Below are 24,947 nucleotides of genomic sequence, written 5' to 3'. Positions count from 1 at the left end.
GTCGATAGGGGAAAAATTTCGATTGATATTAGGATGTCTTATCTTTTGAAAGAAGATCGTGAATATATATGTTATATGTTCAAAGCAAAGCGATTATTAGGGGATTCGTGGGATGACGTAAGATAACAATGAAAGAAGTGCTCCTCGAAAAGAAAAAGCTTGATAATCGTGATAGACTTTCTCGAAGGGGCATGTGAAAAATGCTCACGAGAGTGGTTTTAGGATTTTTAGTGGGGGAAAAAAAAGAAGAAAAAAAAAGAAAAAAAGAAAAAAAATGTACACCGGTACTCCGTGTACGATGATTATCGATTTTCCAACGATGATGCATGCTGGTAAGTACGTGCTTGGTTCATATATGTTTATGCAATGTGTATGGCTGCATACGTGAACATTTCGAATCGTATTTACGAAAATATAGGTTTTAGCGTTTTCCAAATTGAATTTGTTGTAAATAATAATTCCTCTTTCTACCGTTCTCTCTCTCTCTCTCTCTCTCTCTCTCTCTGTGTCTCTATTTCTTTTTGATCAGAGGGTATTCGTAAAACGTAAAATAAATAAATAAATGAATAAATAAATAAATAAATATATATATATATATAACGATCATTGGAATTATCTGTAAAAGGATTAATTTTTTAACTGTACGAATGTTTATTTAAAAATATAAACGAGAAAGAAATAGTAAAAAAGGAAGGAGAAAACAAAATATTTCGAGATCGAAAGAATTGCATTGAAGTGAATTTAAATGAAAATTTATGAAATTCAATTTTGTTTTATGACAAAGAGCGAAGTATATTCGTGTTTTATCGTATCCAACAAAATGGGCATCAAAAGTGGAACGTTCGACGAATGTCGATTAAAAGTAGTAAAGAGCGTTTTAAAAGACAAATGTATCTGTGAGATTTTTTCGATGTACCTTTCGCTCTCCTAGAGAACATCTATCCATCGTGGTCTCGCTAATGACTACACATTTCCAGACCAATCTCCTTCGCTATCCTAAATCGAGGACATATATCCTTGAGAGCGAAGACTTTACCGTACTCCTCTTATGTTTCTCAGTATTTGCCGACGAGACAAATGCTCGTTACGAACTTTAGCTGGTTTGCTCTAGACAGACTTCTTCCCTCTCTTGAAACTTCCCTGAGATTTTTCTCACCCCTTTCAACCCCACTCCCCATCCTCCACTTCCAGCCATAGTCCTTACGAGAGATCGTTCAGCTTCAAAATGTTTTTATATGATGTATATACAATGTCATTTTTATGACTCACCAAATAAATTGGAATTTAGATAACTCCTATTACAAATTACAGCATAGATCTATAGACAAGAACGTAAAATCATAAAGATATATATATATATATATATATATATATTTCTATATTGTATATTCGTTTATTCAGATTTGATAATTAGAAAGGATACGTAAAGGTAGTATAAAAAGTTTGATGATTTTTTTTTCTATTTAAATTATGTGGCCTAACATACAGCCAGATATAATAATTTAGAATTGTATTACTTAAATAATCAAAAATTTATTATGTAATTTGGAATATTTTATAATGATAACAAATGATACCACGTCGTTGAATTTGTATCAACAAGTGCCATTGAACTCTCTTTCTCTCTCTCTCTCTCTCTCTCTCTTAAAAAGGAGAAAAAAATATATACATATGAAAATATAAAAAATACAATTATATATATATATATATGGTCGAATTAAAAAGAAATGAACTTTGGCTTTAAAACTTTCCTCCACTCTTCGACTTGCTTGCAAAAAAAAAAAAAAGAAAAGAAAAAAGGAAAATTTTTACATCATACAGTTTTGACAACGTGACGGCCTTTCATATGAAATAAATTTATAAAAAGTTTTTCTTTTTGAATAAGTTCAATATCTCACGTGACATTTCAATTTTTCAAGATGACACCATATTCACATGTATATTCATACACGTATATATGTATATATATATATATATATATATATATATATACATTTATTGATATTATTATCGATATTATCTTATTGATAAAATGAATATACGTGTTTGAATACGTGAAAAACTTTAATATTAAATTAAGTCGAAAAAAATATAGAAAAGTGGGATACGTATTTCGTATATCAAAATCATAAATTTACAAAGTAAGATAATTGCTCGCGAACACGAGCAATAAAAGGATGCTCATTTTATGCATCAGAGAGCGAGAGAGAAAGCCCTTCGATCAAAATTAATCATAAATATTTCAAAGAAATATAAATGTTTGAAAAGAAAATTTATTAAGAAATTAATTTGTTTAACAGAATGAAATATATATATATATATATATATATATATATATATATATATGGATTGGAATGTAAGATTGGAATTTAATTTTGCAATTTAATATATCCGATGATCCTTTTTCTAGTTCGATCTTCGGCAAAGTAGTAACGCGATGAGAGTTTTCCAGAGTCTCGTGAAAAAGAAGAAAGAAGAAGAAAAGAAAAAAAAAGAGGAAGAAAAAGAAAGAAAGAGAGATAAAAAAAAGATGGAAGGAAAATTCGTTTATCGTGTATTTGTATTATACTCTCACATGGGACAGCGCGTAGATACTTTGCGAAGTGGTAGATGGGGTAGATGGAAGAGAATAGCAAAGAGAGAGAGAGAGAGAGAGAGAGAGAGAGAGAGAGAGAGAGAGAGAGAAAGAAAGAGAGAGAGAGAGAGAGAGAGAGAAAGCGATAAAGTCGAAGGTCTTTCTCTTTTTAGCGCGTAGTAGCAATCGATTTGAGGAGTTCGCTTACACGCTTTGGCTCACTTTACCCACGAGAGTTCTTCGCGCTTATTACTTTCCACTTTGCATCTTATCAAAATCGATACGAGCTCGTCTCGATATATATATCGAAATGAAAATGATGCACGGCCAATACGATGATGGAGACGACGTATCACTTTCGTTACGAACGACGAATGACGATCGATTCTGGACACTACTCGAATTAATTTCGATTATGTTGGTAATATAAAGAAAAAAAAAAAAAAAAGAAAGAAAGAAAGAAAGAAAATAGAAAAGAGTAAAGAAGAAGAGGAAGAAAGAAAAAAAGAAAAAGAGAAGAGGATAGAAAAAATTTAATTAAACTTTTCGTTTAATCGATTCTTCTTTTGATTCATCTCTTTGTAACTTTGTACATGTGTGTATGTGTATATATATATATATATATATATATTTCTAGAATTTTTCAAAAAAAAAAAAAAAGAAAAAAGAGATAGGAAATAAAGAATAATGTTAATGTGCATTAATAAGATACATTGAGTTTCATGAAAAATTATAAATTCGTGAAAGAAGAATATAATTTAATATTAAATTGTATCGACCACGTGTTAACATTAAATGTATTGTTTATAAAAGGGGAGAGAGAGAGAAAGAGAGAGAGAGAGAGAAGGTAAACAATATGTATTACCGAGTGAATATCGATGAGAGAAACAAAGTTATCTATTTTATGACAGTGCATACGTTTCGTACGAAACATCGATACATCGATGTTATACAATGTTATAACATCGAGCAGTACTTTCAATTGGATGTCAATTATCTTCAAAAGAGAGATAGATAGATAGATAGATAGATAGATAGAGAGAGAGAAAGTGAGAGAGAGAAAGCGAGAGATAACGAATGCACATACCCTTTATATTTAGATAAATAGCTAACTATATATAACTATCTCATCGATTTCTTATCTGTATCATTTAGATAGGTTCATTAATTAATGCTAATTAAGTTCCATCTAGTCGACGAAGTTTCTTCCTATCGACGAATGTTTAAGATGTTCTTTTAAACGATGATAATGATCGTTCGAAGGAAAACGAGAAAGTGCATGTAAAGGGATTGGAGGAGGGGGTAGGGGCGAAGAAGGGCTTGGTAGAAAGGGAGGGACCAATTTGAATCGATATTTAGTAGAATTTTCTGCTAACGTTTACGATCGATGGAGATTTAATTTCCTGATTTTCCATATTAACACACCTCCATGTTGTCGACCAGAACTAAATAGCATTTTGGGAGGGGCGAGGGGTTTCAGGGTGAAGTGGGCGTAATCGTCGGAGATGAACTTATTCCCATCCATGAAATTAATTTGGAGAACCAATTTGCATCGAAGCTTAATGCCGTTACGATGCATCTACAATATAGTACATCTATAACGTTACGCGTGAAATTGCTATTGCTCATATATATATATATATATATCTTTCTCTCTCTTTTTAGCACTATCGTTATCTCTATCTCTATCTCTATCTCACGTATGTATGCACGCGTATAGATACAAGAGGATTTAAGGATTTACAAAAGCTTTATATATGTATGTATGTATGTATATATGTATATATGTATGTATGTCTGTATGTATATATGTATATATATATATATATATATATGTATGTATGTATGTATGTATGTACGAACGACGTATGGTAAATACCCGTTGTCACGAGAGCAAGATCCGATCATGAAGTTAATCGATTGGAGACCTTAACGAATATTAATTAATTCGATTGAAGAAATTTTCAATGGGGAAAAATTTAAACAAGAGAATCAACGCCATTGAGACGTTTGACATCGGCAAAATTTGCGTTCTAAATTAATCGATCAATCAAAACGGTCTAACCTTTTAATTGATTACACGTGAACAGATTTAAATTACGGAGAGATTTGATTTCTTTCTTTTTCTTTTTATTTTTTTTTTTTTTCCTTTGTTTGACTTTATTTTTTGGTGTTTCATTTTTGTTGATGTTTTTTTCTCTTTTCTTTTTTTTTCTTTTTTTTTTTTGTTTTTATTCTATGGGAGAAAAAGAACGAAGTAAAAGGAAGATGTTAACAACAGTTTTATTTACAGGCTTTTCAAGCTTTCACGGGAAACAGATTCGCTAATATCCTGAACGTTTCGATCGTCGATATTTCCGTGATACATCGCAAAAGCTTCGACGTTATCTCTACGTTATATGTATATACATACATATATATATATATATATATATATATATATATATATATATATATGCATACATATATCATTGGAAAAGCTCGTAAACGCGTCATAGAAATTACTACGGCGAGGATCGTTTTCTCGTAACTATCATATTTTTCATTCTAATCACTGGACACATCATTATCGTATTCCGATAAGGAGGGAACTCGTTCGAAATGATCATATTTTTTTCCAATCGATTGATTTATTATGCACATATATATTTATCACCAATAATATCGATCATTCTTTCTTTTTTCTAATTTTTAATTTTTTTTTGCTTTTTTTATACAGGCATCTATATATATATATATATATATATATATATATATATATGAATGACTGAAACGTGAAAAGATAAAACTAGTAGTTTATATTCGGATGTAGTATAAAAACTGATTTTTGATTATAGTCATTAGAATAATTAATTGTAATAAACATATATAAATAAATAAATGAGCGGCTTTTTTTTTTATTGCATTTGTTCATTGAAATATCTTTTCATCTCTTCTCTTAACTCTTCGTCATTCTCTCTCTCTCTCTCTCTCTCTCTCTCTCTCTCTCTCTCTCTACCTGTCTGCCTGTCTGTCTCTCTTACTCTGTCTATCTATCTATCCATCTATCTGTATGTCTCTTCTTTTCCATCGAGACTGAGGAAACTCTTGTCGGATATTAATAAAGTTCGGTCTCCGCGGTACTCGAAAAGTATCTCTTTTCGTCTCTTCTCCAAGTACTTTAAAAACTTGCACTCACGGGAAATGAAATTCTCGCGAATTCCGGAAGGTAAAAGCCACTATATAAGCGAGAAGCTTCATCGTTACTTCGACATCATCGAAAAGAGAGGTTGAAGATTGGCGAAGGTTGGGCAGAGGAGGGTGGGGGGCGGCGGCAACGGGTTGGCAGAAAGATGAGCGAAGAGCGGAGAGAACAGAAGGGAGGTTTATAAAGACGAAAAAGACGATAAAGTTCTCTCTCATCTCTGACGGATAAACACGAGAACACTAAGAGTTAAGCATAAAAGAGAGAGAGAGAGAGAGAGAGAGAGAGAGAGAGAGAGAGAGAGAGAGAGAGAGAGAGAAGAGAATAGATTAGAGAATTTTCGTAAGAGCATTCATTTGTTCTTGGTTATCTGTAACGTTACAACGTATTTATAATACACGTTTGAGCCCCCTCGAGTTCGATTGTAACATTCGCTTTTTTAAATTTCTCACCGATTGATACTAACTATTTGATTTATTTCGATAATATCGCTACTTGTCAAATCATTCTTACAGATAATATGTTTTGGCAATGCCTCTCGGACAGTTTATATACGGAGATGATTTGTATCGGTGTCGCGTGATACGATCTTATGAATTTACAAAATCGATCATCGATAAATAGTTCTAAACCGATGGATTTTATTTGTGATTTCTTTTTTCTCTTTTTTGCTTCGTTTTTTCCCTTTTTTTTATTTCTCTTTTCCTTTTTTCTTTGTTTCTTTTTCCTTTTCTTTTTTTCTTCGTCCTTTTCTTCCCCCTTTCGTTTCCTCTTTTTCTTCTTTTTTTTTTTTTTATTTATCCATTTTGTTTTTTTTTCTTTTCTTTCCTCTTGGATTTATCTCTACTTTTTTGCTTGACAAAGAACACAGGTGTGCGTGAAACTTCAACGCTTCATACTTTACAGTTACGAATCCTAACAAAGCTTCGTAGTGTCATTTGAACGATGATCGATCGATCGTGAAACCAAACTTCAATGTTTATTTTCTACGCGGTACGATAAAATTAATTTAGTTATCACAAAGTTTTATGCATATATATATATATATATATATATATATATAAATATATATTATAGAAAATATAATAATAAATGTTACATGTATAGATAGATAGATTTCATCGTGTTACATTTAATCGATCGTTCATAATTACGTGATTTATTCTTATGTCAGATCATTAGAATATTTTCATATAAATCAATTCTAATTAATTTAGAATGTTATACGTGTTCAAAAATTAGAATTTCAATTGAAAAATCAATATATTTATTCAACTAAATCCAAATTTTATTATTATCATTTATAATAATAAACGTTAAATATTACTTTCATGATATTTTTAGATGAATTAAATTCGATTTACTTAAATCCAATTTGTATTCTAAATCCATTAGAATGGCCATAGAATTTATTTGGCACTTATTATATCGAAAGCAATATCATCGTCGTCGTCATCGTCTTTGTAGTAGCTATAGTAATAGTAGAGCTTTCCTCATGGTCAATTATCGTGTTTGCCTTATGCTTGTCGATAATTTTCGTGTGTAGCTAACAGAAATTTCGCGGTACTTGGTGGCACCGTGACGTTGTCCCAACATGTAGAATCAACTGTACTAGGCGATGGATAGACAGGCAGGTAGGACGGGGTGTCCATTGCAGGCAAATGCTTGCCACTGTACTCGATCATTTACTCTCTCTCTCTCTCTCTCTCTATCTCTCTCTCTTTGAGTAGGTGCATGCATGTGCGTAAGCATGTGCATACATGTATATATGTATATATATATATATGTATATATATATATATATATATATATATATATATATATCTCACTCATTCACTTTCACCCTTTCTCTCAAGGCTAATCACGATACCACACAGTATGTGTTATGCTGTAAACACAGACCACGACGTCTTGTGTCAATTGACCGTATAATCTGTAATTACTAGAACGCACGATAAATCAATACGCATGTGTCTTGTAGTTTAATGCCAAATGGTAATTACGTGATCGAGTTCATGTTATTGAAATCATTGATGTTGTTGTTTTTTTCTTTTTTCTTTTTTCTTTCTGACTTCTATATCATTCGATTAACTTCCCTTATTTATTTTTTTTTTCTTGTTACTTTCGCCTCGTCTCGTTTCTTTATGGTTTTCTTTTTTTCTTGTTGTTGTTGTCTTTTCCATCTCTTTTTGTTGGCTTTGTTGGATTTTCTTTCTCTCTGTCATTTCTTTTCTATCATTTTTTTATATCATTAAAATTAGATATCTTTATTAACGTTAGAACTTTTTTTTACAGATTTGTATCGTTCCGAGTAATCAAATTCTATCTTTATTATTATTATTATTATTAATATTTCTTTTCTCTTTCTCTTTTTTTCAAAGATCATCCGATATCATTGATCGAGATGCTTAGATTAAAATTAACGATTTTACGGTTAAGAGAAGAAGAAGAAGAAGAAAAAACAAAAAAGAAAAGAAAAAAAAAAGTTAAATCTAAATTACTTAATAGTTTTTTATTTATTTTTAATAGTACTCTGCGTTGATTTTATATTTCTTATATTGATAATGAGTGAAGACAGGAATATAAATCGATTGTAGTCGTCGAGAGGAAAAGATTACTCATGATGAGCGTCAAGTTTGATGGATGGACGCTAAGCGTCGATAAGAAAATGGATCTTTTCTTTTCTGTATTTTTTTCTTTCTTTTCTTTTTTTTTTTTTCCCCTGTTTCCTCAGCCTCACCCCAACATCTTTCTTGGAGTGTCAAATATTATCAGATCTTCGTGGTTTCGTTAATATAGATCAGTGGAGAAAAAACGAAGACAGAAATTTTGTAGAATTTCGTTCGATCCTGAATTGAAATTACATTACCAACTGATGATTAATATATTCCCAAACTTATAATCTTGCCTTGAAGCTCATTCTGGAGAATTGGCATTAGTACGTTTTAAACAAATGCAACGTTGCATCATTATGATATGTAAACGTGATCGTGATTAAGTTAGATTTTCATGAGAAAACGAAAAAAAAGAGATAGATATATATATATATATATATATATATATATATATTTTCTAGATATATCTAAAAATATAATATTTATTAATTTATTAATAATTATTTATTAATATTAAAAAATTGTATTATATATATATATTATATATATATATATTATAATATGTATATGTAATAAAAATCATTATGAAATGTAAACGTGATCGTGATTACGTTAGATTTTCATGAGAAAAAAAAATATTTATATATATATATAAAACTTGGTTTAATTGATGCAATTAATTTAAGATTTATTTCTCAAATAAACGCGCTTCCTTTTCTTGCTTTTTTTTTTTTTATCTTCTATCCTTCGTTTAACGAAAAACGACGAAAAGAGAAAAGAAACGAATCGTACGCCGAACGGGCTCTTTTTAATAGCAAATTTCGAATGAGGGTGGAAGATATAGGTAGAAGGGAAGGTGGGAGGGGAATGAAAGGAGGGGATTACTTAGCCGTTGAACTTTGCCGAGAGTGAATCCGATTGCAAATTTGCAGTGGGACTGCTCTCGTAATGACTTTTCCTGAAGACCGATTACGCGATTGCGAGTTAAGAGAGTGGTGAACGAGAAAGAGGGAAGTAGAAAAGCAAGAGAGTGAGATAGATAGATAGAGATAAATAGGGAGAGAGAGAGAGAGAGAGAGAGAGAGAGAGAGAAGGAAAGAAAGAAAAAGCAACGAGGCAACGGGGAGACAAAGCTCGGTGAAAGGGTGCTGCCTGTAGGCTAATTGAAAGTCCACCAGTTGGTAGAACAGAGAGGAGAAAAGGGCCCCCGGAAAGGAGGACCGAATCCTGCCGCCATTGTAATTGGTCTGGCTATTATTAACGTCGCGTCATGCCATTTATTTTAATGGACCTTGGAAGCTCTCGTATTAACCGTAATACTACTATCTTCTGAAAAAAAAAAAAAAAAAACAAAAAGAAAAAGAAAAAAATAAGAAAAGAAACCGCAAATCTCAATCGCTAATTACTTTGAAAATAATTCTTCAAATTTTGATTTTTCTTATAAATTATATCATATGTATATATACATACATTATATTATATCTATACATACATATATATGTATATATATATATGTATGTATAGATATAATATAATAAAGGAGTTAACATTAATCGAATATTTTATGAACTTCGTAATTCCTATTTCGAAATACGACAAACTGTTTCTATTAGATTATGTTAGAGAGAAATCAGTGTGGCACGCGTAGAAGTTCGAATTGAATTTTGAAAGATCATAGAGATTAGGATTGGTGGAGTCTCAGTTTCTCGACTCCTCCACCCCTCAATGGCGGCGAGTTCGAGGACCTTCGAGTAAGGGGATCAAGCTCGGTGGCAGGTACTCGAATGCCGATATCCACCAATGATTCCCGCGCCAACCACAAGCGATCCTGGTAGGTGTCCGGAGAATTCCATCCGGTGGTCGCATTCTCGACATCCCGTGGGAAAGTCCTAGGCTGGCTTTCGGCACCTAAATCAATTAAATATCTTGGCGCAGGATAGAGAGATATATAGACCTGGAGAGAGAGAGAGAGAGAGAGAGAGAGAGAAAACTGACCGATATCTCTCATCGCCTAAATCATTTCTCGAGCATAGTTCGATCTTCCTTTCTTATCAAGAAGTTGGTGTTATTACGATAACGGAATTTAAACGATCGATCGAAGAAACTTTTTACGATCGATATAAAATCAATCGAAAGTCATAACGATTCGATTTAATCTTTTGAAACTTTTTTTATCTCTTTTATATCTTTAATTTTCTTTCTTTCTTTTTCTTTTTCTTTCTTTCTTTTTTCTTTTTTTTTCTTTTCTTTTTTCAATCTAAATACGTTCGATCGATATCCATTTCTTTTATGTTATACCGATTATACCGATTAGAAAATAATTGAATCTATTCGTTACTAAAGAAATTCCTTTTTATCTATAAGACAGACAGATAGACAGACAGACAGACAGACAGACAGACAGACAGACAGACAGATAGATAGATAGATAGATAGATAGAGAGAGAGAGAAAGAGAGAAACTACAATAGGAAGAGAGAATTTATCGTAACACGAAAACGAGCCTGAATGATGGAAGATCGTAATGGCCGATACAGAGAGAACACAGACAAGTGGAACGATTTATGCAACAAACGAGGTGATCCTTTCGTAATACATGCGTTCGTTGATGGCTACGCAGCTTGTCTCGTTTCTATCCTATTCCGATTCTATGTTCTAAATTCTAGTCTCTCTCTCTCTCTCTCTCTCTCTCTCTTCCTTTTTACTCTAATGAGCAATATCACGGTACGTTTCACACAACATGCGACAAATGAAGGTAAAGGCCGATAAAATAGAGAATGGGAACATATTTGTTTCTATAAATTTCGGAGAAAAAGTATGTCGATTTAGAGGGTGAGCTTTAGTGACGGGGTGAATGCCGGGGAGACGCTCTTAAAAGGTAGAATTTCTTCTCACCCTTGTATGTAAATTTACTGAATAAATAAATAAATAAATAAATATATATATATATATATATATTCAAATAATATATATTCAACATGGAATATAAATACTGTACGAAACAGTTTAGATCCAATGCATTAATTTCCTCATTTTATTACATCTCATATTATTTTCATATCATTCATATATATATATATATATATACGTATATATTTTTTTTATTTTATAAAAATAAAATTTCTAAAGAAATATGCGGGAAGTGGTGTGTCGGTGCGCAGTGGTGCGTGGTGTGGAGGGCTGGGTTGGAGGAGGAGGAGAAGAGGAGGGGTTTGAAAATAAATAGAGCGATCACATCGAGCTTCGAACTGACACGTGCACTTATCGAGACTCCTGTTAGCCGCTGTGAACGATCCTGTTCAGCATGATAATGCGACGATACATCTTCTCTTTCTCGTATAGACACATATACGTAGATACATAGATAGATGCACATATATACGTATATACACGCATACATAAATACATACATACATACATACATACATACATACATACATACATATATATATATATATATACGTTCGTCTGACTTGCAAAGTAGAGGTGGAAGGCAGTAACGAACGGCAGGACGATCTATCTCTTTGCCTCTTTAACACATTCCTGAAAGCGCTCCTCCGCCTCTGACAGTCTCATTTGGGCCACCGTGAAACTGTTGGTGTAACACTGGATGACCTGATCTATTTCGGCTTCAGAAATTGTCGGATTCTTTCTGTTCTTCATATCCTCTACCCTTTGTGACTTCATCTTCTGAAGGGTATCTTTCAAACACTTAAAGAATGCCACTAAAAAAGATATATACTATTCTTTCTTTCTTTCTTTCTTTACTTATTTATTTTTTTTTAATTTTCTCTTTTGGCTTTCTCTCTTGATTTTCTCTTTTGGTTTTATAATCTTTAGTGTTTTTTTTGTTTTTTTTGTTTTTTTCGTTTTTCCCCCGAATTCTTTTACTTTTTGTTCTTTTTTTTTTTTTCTTTCTTTCTTTAATAAATGAAAATTTGTTGACTTTAATTTGGCTAACCTTGTTCCTCGCTTGTACAGATGTGTATAACCTGTCTAGCATCTTTCCCTATTTGTTTGGCCGATTCTATAAATCCCTTCAACATCGATTCCTTTTCTTTATCCGATTTCATCATTTTAAAAGCGTATTTGTTACATATCGACAACTCGCTCTGAAGCTTTTGCAATGTCATTCTAATATCCGTTGTAGCTTTCTTCACGCATCTTTTTATATGCTCGTCAAATAATCGACTACCGCTCATTTTAATTAATTGACTATTACTTAATTATTATTAAAGGATATTTTATTTGAAGTTAGAAATCTTGAAATTCAAAGGAAAATGTCCAAATGGTTATGTGTTTTCTTTTTCTTTCTTCTTTTCTTTTTCATATATTAATCGCCATCTGTCCTGTAATTATAACAACTATTAATTATCATTTAATCCGTATGAAGTTGTTACCAATAATTTTTACATGCTATAACCTATTTGATATATATATATATATATATATATATATATATGTATACATATATATATATATATAATAAATAATTTATATTTGATAAATCAAAAATTGTAGTACGATATTAATACGTAAAAATAATAGGATATATGATAAATTCGAAGATAACAAGGGACAATTTGTTATAGTAAAAAAGATTGACATGGGTATGTGCTTTGGTAAAAGAGAAAGTTCTAGAAACAATAGAGATAATATGAATCAACTGAAACAATATTCCGGACCTGTAATATTCTTGATCGGTGCACCGAGCATTGGTAAACGCGACCTGGGTAGAAGACTATCCTCGAGATATGGTTTCTTCATGATTTCGACGGGGGATTTGTTGAAGCAGGAGATCGAGAATGGTTCGGTGAGAGGTCAAAAGTTCGCGGATATCACGAAGAAGGGACAACGTGTTTCAGCGAATGACATTCTTCCTATGATCGAAGAACAGCTGATGACTCAACCTAATGCCATAGGATTTCTCATTGTTGGTTTTCCTCGTGACGTGAAACAAGTAAACCTTATCTTTCTTTCATTTCTTCTTTTTTCTTTTTTCTATCTTTTTATTATTATTATTATTATTATTATTTTCTTTCCTTTTATTTTCCTTTATTTCCTTTTATTTATATATTTTCTTCTTTATCCTTTTCATTGTTCCGTCGGGAGATATTCGAGAATTGAATTTTCGAAAAAGCATCGTTTTAAAAGAGAATAACGTCGGGAATATTCATACCATCGAACAATATCCCATCGTTTGACGGCAGGCGACGTTGTTCAACAAAGAAGTGAAACGGCCGTCGTTGGTGCTCCATTTGCAAGTCAAAAAGGACGTTCTATCTGAAAGGGCGAAAAATGGTACGGGCAAGGACGATAAAAATTTGGAGAGGCTTTCGAAGGAAATTAATTCGTACATGAGCACGATCTCTTCGACGATTCAGCCGAACAAAAAGGTCACTAAGGAGATCGATGTTCAGAATAAAAATAAAGATGAAATTTTCAAGGCTGCCGCCGAAGAAATAGACAAGCTTTAAGAAGAAAGTTCAGAAATTTAATGACACTTTTATTTTATTTCATTCATTTTCAAGATAAAGAAAGAGAGAGAGAGAGAGGAAGTTTAAGAATCGAATCGTACATTGACCTCGATCCTTCGTAAATTTTTTTCATAGGTTTCAAGCTAGTCAACATGTCGATCGACCAACCGGAAATTGATGAGACGTTGCTGAGTCTAGGAAGACTCAGGAACCTTTTTTTTCCTGGATCCCACTTTTCCTCTTACTTTTTATCTCGGACTAAAGTCAGTCTTATTCAGTCCGATTTCAAATTATATCCATTCCCTTCTCTTCCTTTTATCGTACCACTATTTCACATTCTGGAAAATGGTTTATATATATATATATATATATATATATATATATATATGTGTGTATGTATAAGGCTAAAGAAGGCTGCCGGTTATCAGTCGAAGGGATGATTGAACTTGGAATTAGTACGAATTGTATGGCCGACGACGAGTCGTTCAACGTTTCCATTGAAATTTATCTGAATAGATGTGTAGTAGTATTCTAGATATACATATACATATGTGTATGTGTATATACATATACATATATATATATATGTTCGTTTCCATATTTCATGATTTCGAAGAAGAGAAATAGATATTGTTAGATATCGAATACGTCCGATCATATATGTGAATTAATTTTTAGAAAATAATTTCAACTGACGACTATTTTATATGATCATTTTGATTGATCTACGGATGATAAAAAGAAACAAAGAAAAAGAAAAGAAAAAAGAAATATACGATCATTAAATAATTTACAAATGATTAAAGAAAAAAAAAAAAAAAAAAAAAAAAAAAATAAGAAAATGAAAAGAAAAACAAAAAAGAAAAATAAAAGAAAACAAGCAAACAAAAAGTGAAAGCATTAAAATTTTTTCACGTTTCAAAAAGGAACGTCCAGTTAGGAAAAAGCAACGATCCACGATAGTCCCGCGGGTATAATTCAAATGTTAAGGAGACAGTAGTAGGATGTATTATATCTCGGTGAAGATACGTGCACGGTCACGTAGATTCGAGCTTTAACTTTTGCCATAAGCTCGAGTTACCTCGCTTGATAGTAATATTACATGAGACGTTAGAAATCGCCCTCTCTCTCTTTCTCTCTCTCTCTCTCTCTCTCTCTCTCTCTTTGTTGAATTTTTCATAATATCCACAAGCCGAACATACATACATATTTCAAACTAACAATTCAAGAAGTTTCACCTATTTCGGTTTTCCTCTTAAATTATATTCCAAGATTGTCTCATATCTTTCTTTTCGAATTACATTCCCCTGATCGTCATCGTCTCGACCACATTTTTCTCTTTGACAATTTTCATAAACAATTATATAGATATTAATCCATTATCCTTTTTAAGATCTTATAATCGATTGACGAACGCGAATACATGAAATTTATTTCTTTTCCCTTCCTTTTTTTTTTCCTTTCTTTTCTTTTTTTTCTTTTTTTCTTTTCTTCGAGACAATTCATCTTCAGCTATCTTCTTTTAATTCAGCTTTCTTCTTATTTCTTTTTTTTCTGAGCAAAGAGAATATAATATTTATTGTCTAGAAAAAATAATATAAAGTTTAATTGTAGATTTTTGTTTAACGTTTTAAGAAAGTCTGATAATATAATATTTTCGAACGAACTGATCAGGATGATTTAAATGGAATAGGACAAATGAAATTTATACAAATTACTATTAATGAAACGAGATAGTAGATATTGTACATAGTAATAATAACGTTTCGAACAAGAGAGAAAGAAAATAGTATTGTATTATCGATGCAACTGAGAGCAGAATATCGCGTCGCAAGGAATGAGGACGATCATTGACTCGAATAAGAAATTAAAAACGATCTGAGAAGAGAGAACGTGAAAGAGAGAGAAAGAGAGAGAGAGAGAGAGAAAAAGATAGAAAGAAATACAGGTTGTTTCATATGATACATAAAAGTATTACAGTCAATTTTTATCTTTTAATAATATTTTCAATTAAATAATAATCTTATTTTATTTAATAAACATTCAATTTGATAAATTTAACTTTATTTCATAACAATCTTATCTTTATTAATTTTTACATTATAAATAACAAATATATTATATTTAATTATTTCATTTCAATGAGAATTCATTGATGGTAATCTTAATAAATTCTATTATTCTTTCTTTTTTCTTTTTTTTGTATTGTTTTTTTTTTTTTTTTTCAAATATTAATTCCTTAACAATAGGATCTGTTTTTACTTTTAATCGATTTAATTATTCAACTAATACGATCGAACTATAGCCTTTCGAATATTCATTATTGTAAGTTGTAGAACATTTTTAAATATTACATTTGTAACCATGATAATTTTTTATATCTGAATACACATTGTGAAACGTCCTGTATGAATGGATAAAGGAAGACAAAAAGTTGCATACGGAGTCACCGAGTGGATGGACTCCAGAACTGATTGAAGTTGTAACGTTAAGGCGAAAGGAGTCGCCAGCCAGGAAAACGTAGGATATGTCTGTCGTGGCAAAGGAAAATGTTCACGAATAAAAGTTATGTAAAGAGGTAGGAAAAAGAGGAAAACGGGAGGATGAAAAAGAGAGAGAGAAAGAGAGAGAGAGAGAGAGAGAGAGAGAGAGAGAGGATGGGAGGGAGGAAGAGAGATCGAACGTGTACCGGGAAGAAAACAAGAAACGCGACTCGCATGAATTGCTTGCTCACTCTCATGCGCTTTTATGCATGAGAATTCTGATCGTCATACGGCCAAAGAGAGATTTATGCCAGCCGCGAACTAAAAAACATCGAAGATTCGTTCGACATCTTCCTAAAGATATTGGATTTTTATCTATCGAAGAGAAGTCTGCATATTTCTGTACATGTTCATACATATACGATATATTATGCATATATAAAAATATATGCATATATTTATAATAATATGTATATATTTTTTAATATATGTAATATATAATAACAATAATATATAACGTATGCTTGCTACTTCGATCTTATTTATTAATGAAATTTTTAACCATCAATCATTATCATTGTATGATAGACAATTATTAATTAATTAATATATATATATATATATATATATATACACATATATAATATAATGTAGGAATAATTAAGAGACCCAAAATTTCGATGTCACGATCAAAGTATCGTCTTAAATGGTATTATGTTTTGAGGGTTTGTCGTTTATCGGAGGATGTTTAAGGAACGATAGTTCGCTTGCCTACGTTTCAACCTAACTATGCTTATATATATATATACTATGTCTATGTCTCTTTCTTTCTCTCTCTCTCTCTCTCTCTCTCTCTCTCTCTCTCTGTATGTGTGCGCGTGTATGTGTATATGTGTATTAGTGAACACGAATCGGAAGAAGCAGTAGGAAGGGACGTAGAGCAATCTCACGGTTGATCGCTCAAGTTTTCAAAGTCCATCCGAGAAACCCTAAGGCTGGTTAACGTTTGTAAGACTCGATAGAGATCTCGATTTAATGTTGTTGTTCGTGATCTAACGATATATCTAATCTAACATCTTATCCAGGATCATTTTGATCATGGAATTTTTGATCCATTTAAAAGGAAATTATTATTATGAAATAAACGAGAAAAGAAATGTTTTAATCTTTAGTTCAAGAGAAAAGAAGAAGAAGAAAAAGAAGAAGAAAAAAAAGAGAGAGAGAGAGAGAGAGAGAGAGAGAGAGAGAGAAAGAAAGAAAAAGATGAAGAATGAGAGATCTAACTGAAAGAAAGAAAAGGAGGAAAGAGAATGCAGGTAGACAGACGGACAGACAGACGGACAGACAGACGGACAGGTAAATATACGGACAGGCAAACATAGAGAGAGAAAATATTTACATAGATGGAAATAAGATGGAACATAAGGTAAACGAAAGGCCCATTGTTTTAGAAGTTTAATCTTTATCCTCTTTTATAAATCTCTCTTTACTCACTCATACACACATACACACACACACACACAGAAACACACAAACGCTTAAACACACGCAAACACACACATACAGATACACACGCACGCGCACACACATACACACGTATAATTTTTAATAATTTAACAATAATACGATTTTAAAATACATCACCGACTATATCTTATAATCCTACTTTATATATCCCACGTGTAGATGTACAATGTACGTAGATACAATACATACATATTATTTTTCTCTCATAAAAATAAGCGAACTCATCCTCTTTCGCTTGTCGTGTCGTTGCTAAGTGCAGAAAAAAAAAGAGAGAAAAAAAAAAAGAAAAAAAAAAAAAGAAAAAAGAAGAAAAGGAAAGATAAAGAGAAAAAGGAAAAAGAATGAAGAAAAAGGAAAGACGACCAAAAAAAAGGGGGGGAAAAAAAAAAGAAAAAAAAAATAGAGAGAAAAGTAAAGTCGTATAGTAGCATATTATAATTCTCTCGAAATATCTACCATGTCGTCGTTCCACTTTTCCTTCACTCTTTCCTAATTCTGTCTGCCTCCTTCCTTCTTTCCAACCCCTTCTATTGGTATTATCTCTATTCCTCTCATCCTGAGCACGCTCCATTTCTTTAACTCTAAAACGTCGTACGTAGAAATTGAATAAAGGAAAGAAAAAGAAGAGATATGAAGAGTGAGAAAGAGAGAGAGAGAGAGAGAGAGAGAGAGAGAGAGAGAGAGAGTGAGAGTTAGCTCCGCTGCTTGAAAATGCTTGGATCATCGTTCTTGACTACCACCACTGCTTATTTTTCGACGACGGCGTTTTGTCTCCCCATCTTTTCTTCTTTTTCTTCTTCTTCCTCTTCTTATTCTTTTTCCTCTTCCTCTTCCTATTCTTCCTGTTCTTCGGCACTCCTTGCCTCTTCATTTTCCCTCCTTTGGAACGTTTCCAAACGTCATACCGATCTCCCTCTCTACGCACGTCTCACTAGCTTCCTTCTCCTTCTCCTTCTCTTTCTTTCTTTCTATATATATATATATATATATATGTGTGTGTGTGTGTGTGTGTGTGTGTGTGTGTGTGAGTGTGTATTCCTCTTTCTCTTTCTCTCTGAATCTCTTTAACCAACCTTTGCTTTTTTAAGTCATTTTCAACGTCTGCATTTAGTATTTGCTTTTCTTCCTTCCTTGCTTCATCGTTTCCCATCTTTTTTCCGACACTTTCAGTTCGTCGTTACGGTATGCTCCTCCACCCTCTTCAATACTCTCTCCTTTTCTCTCCCCTCTTTCTCTCTCTCTCTCTCTCTCTCTCTCTCTCTGTCTCTGTCTTTGTCTCTCTCTTTCTCTCTCTTTCTCTTTATAATTCATCTTTTTTGTTTTTGTTTTTTTTTCATGAGTTACTGTTTAGACGTTTTCCCCGAAATACTTATCGTTCAACATTTAGTGCCGAGGATACAAAAGAAAAGGAGATGTTTATTCATGATTATCCTAATTCCTTTAGATTTGAATAAAATAATAATGATGTGAATAAAAGGAATGGTTAAAATTGGTTTTGCCCGACGGATTGTCTCTTTTTTTCTTTTTCTTTTCTTTTTTTTTTTTTTTTTTTTTTAAGAAGAGAATTGCTTTGGAGAAAACGGAAAAATGAAATAAATAGATAAAGAAATAATTAAATAAATAAATTATTTCCCTTATAATGAAATTTGTCTACAAATAAAAATGATTTTCCTTGTTTGAAAAATTTGCTTAAGATGTATTGTTTCTCCGCTAAGAGAGATTAGGTAAGCTTGGTTAAAAGCGAAAGAGAAAGAGAGAAAAGAAAGAGAGAGAGAGAGAGAGAGAGAGAAAGAGAGAGAAAGAGAGAAAGAGAGAAAGAGAGAGAAAGAGAAAACTTTTTTGTTTCGGGAAATATAACTTCGCTTTTTTCCCCTCTTGTAAATTCGAGTCACCAAAGACGCATACGTCGCATTATAAGGAACGATATTTTAGAATTTGCTCCGTGGCGAACAACGCGCTATAAAGCACAGTTTACAAGCTCGCAATTTCTAACTTTTCGAAGGAAGCACGCGAACGCATACACGTCTTACCGTCGACTAAATCAAAAAATATGGGTATGTGCTTTAGACGTTGTTTTTAACGAGAGAAAAAGAGAGAAAAAGGGAGAGAGAGAGAAAGAGAGAGAGAGAGAGAGAGAGAGAGAGAGTCGTGAGATTAAAACGATCCTCCATTAATCATTCTTACTTTTTTTTGACGATGTTCCTATTTAATTTATTATTATATAAATGATTTGATAATTATATTGTTTTAACGATACTCTTGAGATCTTTTATTTGCAAGAGTTTTTTTTTTGGTGTTTGTCTTTTTTTTTTGTTTTTTTTTTTTTTTTTTTTTTTTATATATGAAATCTCTTCGTTTACGTTATTGCCTCTTCGTCGTTCCTTACCTTTCTCTTTCTCTTTCCTCTTCTTTTCTTTTTTCTTTTTTCTTTTTCTTTTCTTCTTGACGAAACTTACTTTCTACCTGCTTAAAGGAGAAAATCGGTAGAGCTAAGTTTAATGAGAAACAAACTTCATCCGAGGCAAAGGCCTTTATGTGTTTTTTTTTTCTTTCTACTTCATTTTTCCTATTGCTCGCGGTCCTTGTTAATAAAACGAGGGGAATATAGGGTGGGAAGGATGACAGGGATGAAAAAGGGATAGAAGGAGGAGGGGAAGGTTGAAGCTTTATTAATTTATTCTTTTCGCGCGGATAGAAGTGAGAGAAGTTTTTCTTTAGATAAAACGGATAAGAGACCGACGCGATATGTTTTATCTTGTATCGCATCATTTACTACGTAAAACTTATGACTCTAACTTTATCTCTAATATATTTTCTAATTTATTGATAACAAATCGATTTATTTGGAATATTATTTTATTGGAAAATTTGAGCGCTCGTAGATATATATATATATATATATATATATATTTATTTATTTGCGTTGTTCTCTCTCTCTCTCTCTCTCTCCCTCTCATTCTCTCTTTTATTATTAAATTACTAATTAATATTAAGTATTTCGAATAGCAATAGTTTAATAATTAAAACAGAACATTGCCTATATTATTTGGATTATAATAATGAACAAAATTAAATTAGAATATAATTTAATATACGTTATCCATTATTATACATATAGTACAAATATCTACTACCTTTATATATATATATATATATATATATATATATATAAAATCATATAATCTTTCGAAATTTTTTAATTTCTTCATCGTTGCGTCGATCCATCCGCATCATTGCTTTCTTTTTCTTTCTTTCTTTCTTTCTTTCTTTCTTTTTTTTTTTTTTTTTTTTTTTTTCTTTTATACTTATCGACGAAATAATCTTCTTTGGAACGAAGGAATATCTTTGAGAGCGTTCGTATACTACGATCGCGCGATCGTCATAGAAAATAGAAATTCCGTCGAAATTTCATTTTCCGTACAGAGCGATATGAATTTCATCGAAGAAGGAAGGAGAAAAAGAAGGGCAAGGAAGAGGAAGAAGGAAGAGTGGCGATGGCAATAGTATGATGGTGGTGATGGAGGTGGGAAGGGGGGAGGGGTGGGTTACTAGGCAAAAGAGGAGGGGATGAGATCGCGAAGGATGAAGAAGATCGAAAGAAGAGAACGGTTAAAGATGGTGGGAGACGTTTCGACGACTTTCTTGGATCGATAAACTCCATGAATCTATTCTAACCTCCTTCTCAACGAGAAAATAAATCCTCGAACGTCAGTGAAGGTTTGCCTCGAGGCAGCTTGAAGAGGAACTATCGTTTTCTTCCCACTCTTCTCTCTCTCTCTCTCTCTCTCTCTCTCTCTCTCTCTCTCACTCCCTCTCTCTTACGCTCTCTCACTTACTCTCTCTGTCTTTTTCTCTCTCAATATCTTCATCAGGGAAACCACATCGACGTTGCTCCCTCGTCCACCGATCGTTTCTTCTTTTTCACAGACGTGATCTATCGTTGGATCTACGTGGACGTAGGAGATTTAGTTAAGGTCGTGCATGCGGGTCGAGCATACGGGAAATAGGACATCGAAATGCATCGGCACGATGGCCCAACTATTAGACGAAATTCGTGTTTCTATTTGCCGCGTTTTTTCTTCTTTTTCTTTTTGTTCTTTCCTCTCATCCTCCCCTTTCCCTTTTTTTTATCCTTTTTCTTTTTTTTTTTTTTTCATTCTCTCTTCCATCCCCTCTTTCGCCTCTCGTCTCTCTCTACGCGGGCTCGCTCGCTCGCAAATCTTTATCCTTGTGATTTGCATCGTACGATATTGTATTATTGTCTAATTTATCGGTAAATTAGATTGTATGAACGTATACATCTACGTGTGTACGTTTATGATTTACTATCATCGTCATGTTTTTTCAACATGCATGTAAGAATATGTTATAGTTCTAATTATAGAAGAATTTTATAAGTATTAATTCGCTCGTAATAATATATAAATGGCATACAGAAATTGGCGAATGTTTCGATACGTCGTCGTTAATTTTTATTCATCGAAATAATTTAGAGCCTTTGATAACGTTTTCTTTTTTATAAATTGAATCACATCCTCGTAACATTTTTATCATTTCCCAAAAAGTAATTTGCTATTGGGGGAGTGGCGGGGAGGGAGGAGAGAGAGGAGGGGACAGATGGGCGGGGAGGTTGAGGGGGATGTTAAAAATAGTTCGTTATTTTTATTTATTAATTTATTTATCTCTCTTTCATCAAAACGAACGTATCTTTGTTTCTCTCGTTTTTCAAGATAATCTTAGTCGAACGAAGGAAATTTCTTATTCACTTTTTATTCCCTTTGACGGTAGACATCTTCATGAATTTTCTACGAATTATTCCGTTCGTCGTTCTCTCCCGTAAGTATTGGATTTTTATATTAAAGAGATTTCATTTCCGTGGATAGCCGAAAAAATGGTTATGGTTGACTTTACCGCTCGTCGTACGCAAGATACTATCAATGCCGTTTTATAGCGTTTCTTTTAATTTCTCGAAATTTTATTATGGCCTTTTACTTGTAGAATTTCTCTTTCTTTTTTTCTTTCCTCTTCTTTTCTTTCCTTTTTTATTTCTCTCATCTTCTTCCTTCTTCATCTTTTATTCCTTCGTCTTCGTCGCCTTCTTTTTCTTCTTCTTCTTCTTCCTCCTCTTTTTCTTCCACCTCTTCTTCTTTCTCTTATTCTTTTTTCTCTCCCCATTTCGTTCATTATTTCTAATCCTCCTTTTTCTTTTCATACGAGTAGATTATCAGTAGTTGGGACTGCATCGTGCCGAGTACCGCGCGAGCGGTCTCTTCGAGAAGAGTGGGACAACGACGACGACGACGACGACGACGACGACGACGACGACGACGACCTTAATCCCTCAGCAACGATTCGTTCACTTCGTTGATAACCGTAGTATGACGAGCATTTCGAGTGGAACAAATTTATGAGAGAATTTCTTTAACCTTTTCTACAAGGATTAAGATTTTCTTATCGCTTCACTTAGATTTCTCTCGATCGATTAATTTACTAATTCACCTTACTGGGTACATTATTTTCTTATCAAAATTTAAGAGGGAATAAATAACGAAAGAAGAAGAAAAAGAAAAAAATAAATAAATAAAAAGAAATTAAAAGAAAAAGATATGGAATCGAGCAACAAAAGATAAAAAGACAAAAAAGAAAAGGAAATAAAGGAAAATGCAAAAGAGAACGAATATGTCGTACAATAACTACTTGGTCTCATTTTTTGTTACGTTTGTTTGTACGTTTTTTTATTATCGCCGTCGATACTTTGAAAATGTTTAATATGAAAAAGTATTTCAAGGAAATATGCAATACATGCATATGTGTGTCTGTGTGTCTCTGTGTATCTGTCTGTGTGTGTGTGTGTGTGTGTGTGTATACATCGTCGTAGCAAGACACCTAAATTATATTCTCGTAGTAAAGTAATCTCGAATATGGTAGCCAAAACCTTTGAAAAGGCGCGAAATAAGACTAAAATACGTAACATGTTTTACACGAACGATTCTCGTTATTTTGGATGCATAAATCCTAAGGTAAGCGATTTACCAAGGCTCTAAGAAAATCCCGTTCCAAATCGTAGAAACGAAGTCTCATGGTTTCTAGTTATATACGTATGTACGTATGTACATACGTACGACGTATCCGTGTATATGCATGCACGTATAACACATACACATACATTTACATTATTTCCGCTCGAAATATTCTCACGTCTTGCGTTTAAAATGCGATCGGGTTGAACTGAATATAGGAAGAATGGAATTTTCCGATATATCACGTATTTTTCTTTATAAATCCGCAAAGTTATAGAATATTTATTTAACTCGATATGTTTCCTTTTTTTCTTTTTTTTTCTTTTTTCTTTTTTCTTTTTTCTTTTTTTTCGTCGTCTTTTCTATTCCTCCTCTTATCTTCTTATTCTCATTATTTTAACTTAACATTCTTTCGTTTTATTTATTTATTATTTTTTTCTCTTTCGAAAATTCCGAAGAAAAATTATTAACAAATTTACATTAGAACAATATTCTCCTTGTTTTTTCATTCAGATTATTCATAAGGCACATTTATTTATCTTTTTTATTACAAATATGCGATATTGGTGAAAGAGAAATAATAATGTATATTCCGTAATATTTTATAATATATGCGAAGTTTGATAGAAATGATCATACGCTTTCGGATCGATTCAAATACCTAACGTAGGCTATTTCATTTTAGTTCAACTTCACTTTCTCTCTCTCTCTCTCTCTCTCTCTCTCTCTCTTTCATCACTCTCTTATTTGAGCGCTTTGCATTCAAATATAACCTTCACCATGACTTGACAATTAAAATATCAAAGGTTAAAGAATTTCCTTTAGTTTATTGAGTGGAATAGAATACGATCAGAGCGGTCATTTGTGACTTCGATCAAAATGAATAAGAGATGATTTCTCTCTCTCTCTCTCTCTCTCTCTCTCTTTTTTTTATTTTTTACTCTTCCAATTAAACAATTACTTGTACTTTTTTGCATTACTTTTCAAATTAATTTAACATATACATCATGACCCGTTAAATTTTTAATCCCTACATCATGTAAATGTAAAAAAGAATCGAAAATAAG

The 24,947-nt window shown here is 32.4% G+C and overlaps 2 protein-coding genes across 3 annotated transcripts in view; one reads left to right on the top strand and one right to left on the bottom strand.

Annotated features, from left to right (window-relative positions):
- The window catches only part of LOC124421612, a 271,374-nt gene that overhangs the window by 131,689 nt on the left and 114,738 nt on the right, over positions 1-24,947 (top strand). The window lies entirely within an intron of this gene.
- LOC124421613 lies at positions 11,799-13,728 on the bottom strand. Its single transcript, XM_046956989.1, has 3 exons — positions 13,059-13,728; positions 12,335-12,722; positions 11,799-12,098 (listed from the first exon to the last, which is right to left on the bottom strand). Exons 2-3 carry the CDS (start codon positions 12,573-12,575, stop codon positions 11,890-11,892), a joined length of 450 nt encoding a protein of 149 aa, XP_046812945.1. The 5' UTR covers positions 12,576-12,722; positions 13,059-13,728; the 3' UTR covers positions 11,799-11,889.

Source organism: Vespa crabro, chromosome 2 (genome assembly GCF_910589235.1).
Source record: "Vespa crabro chromosome 2, iyVesCrab1.2, whole genome shotgun sequence".
Lineage (NCBI taxonomy): Eukaryota > Metazoa > Arthropoda > Insecta > Hymenoptera > Vespidae > Vespa > Vespa crabro.
Note: the sequence above shows the minus strand (reverse complement) of the source record. Positions and strands in the feature narration are given on the sequence as shown.

Excerpts from the sequence above, each read along its gene's own strand:
- LOC124421613 (XM_046956989.1), bottom strand. The coding sequence starts at position 12,575 with ATGAGCGGTAGTCGATTATTTGACGAGCATATAAAAAGATGCGTGAAG. Across the intron at positions 12,099-12,334 it reads CTGTACAAGCGAGGAACAAG|TGGCATTCTTTAAGTGTTTG; the intron begins GTTAGCCAAATT and ends TATCTTTTTTAG.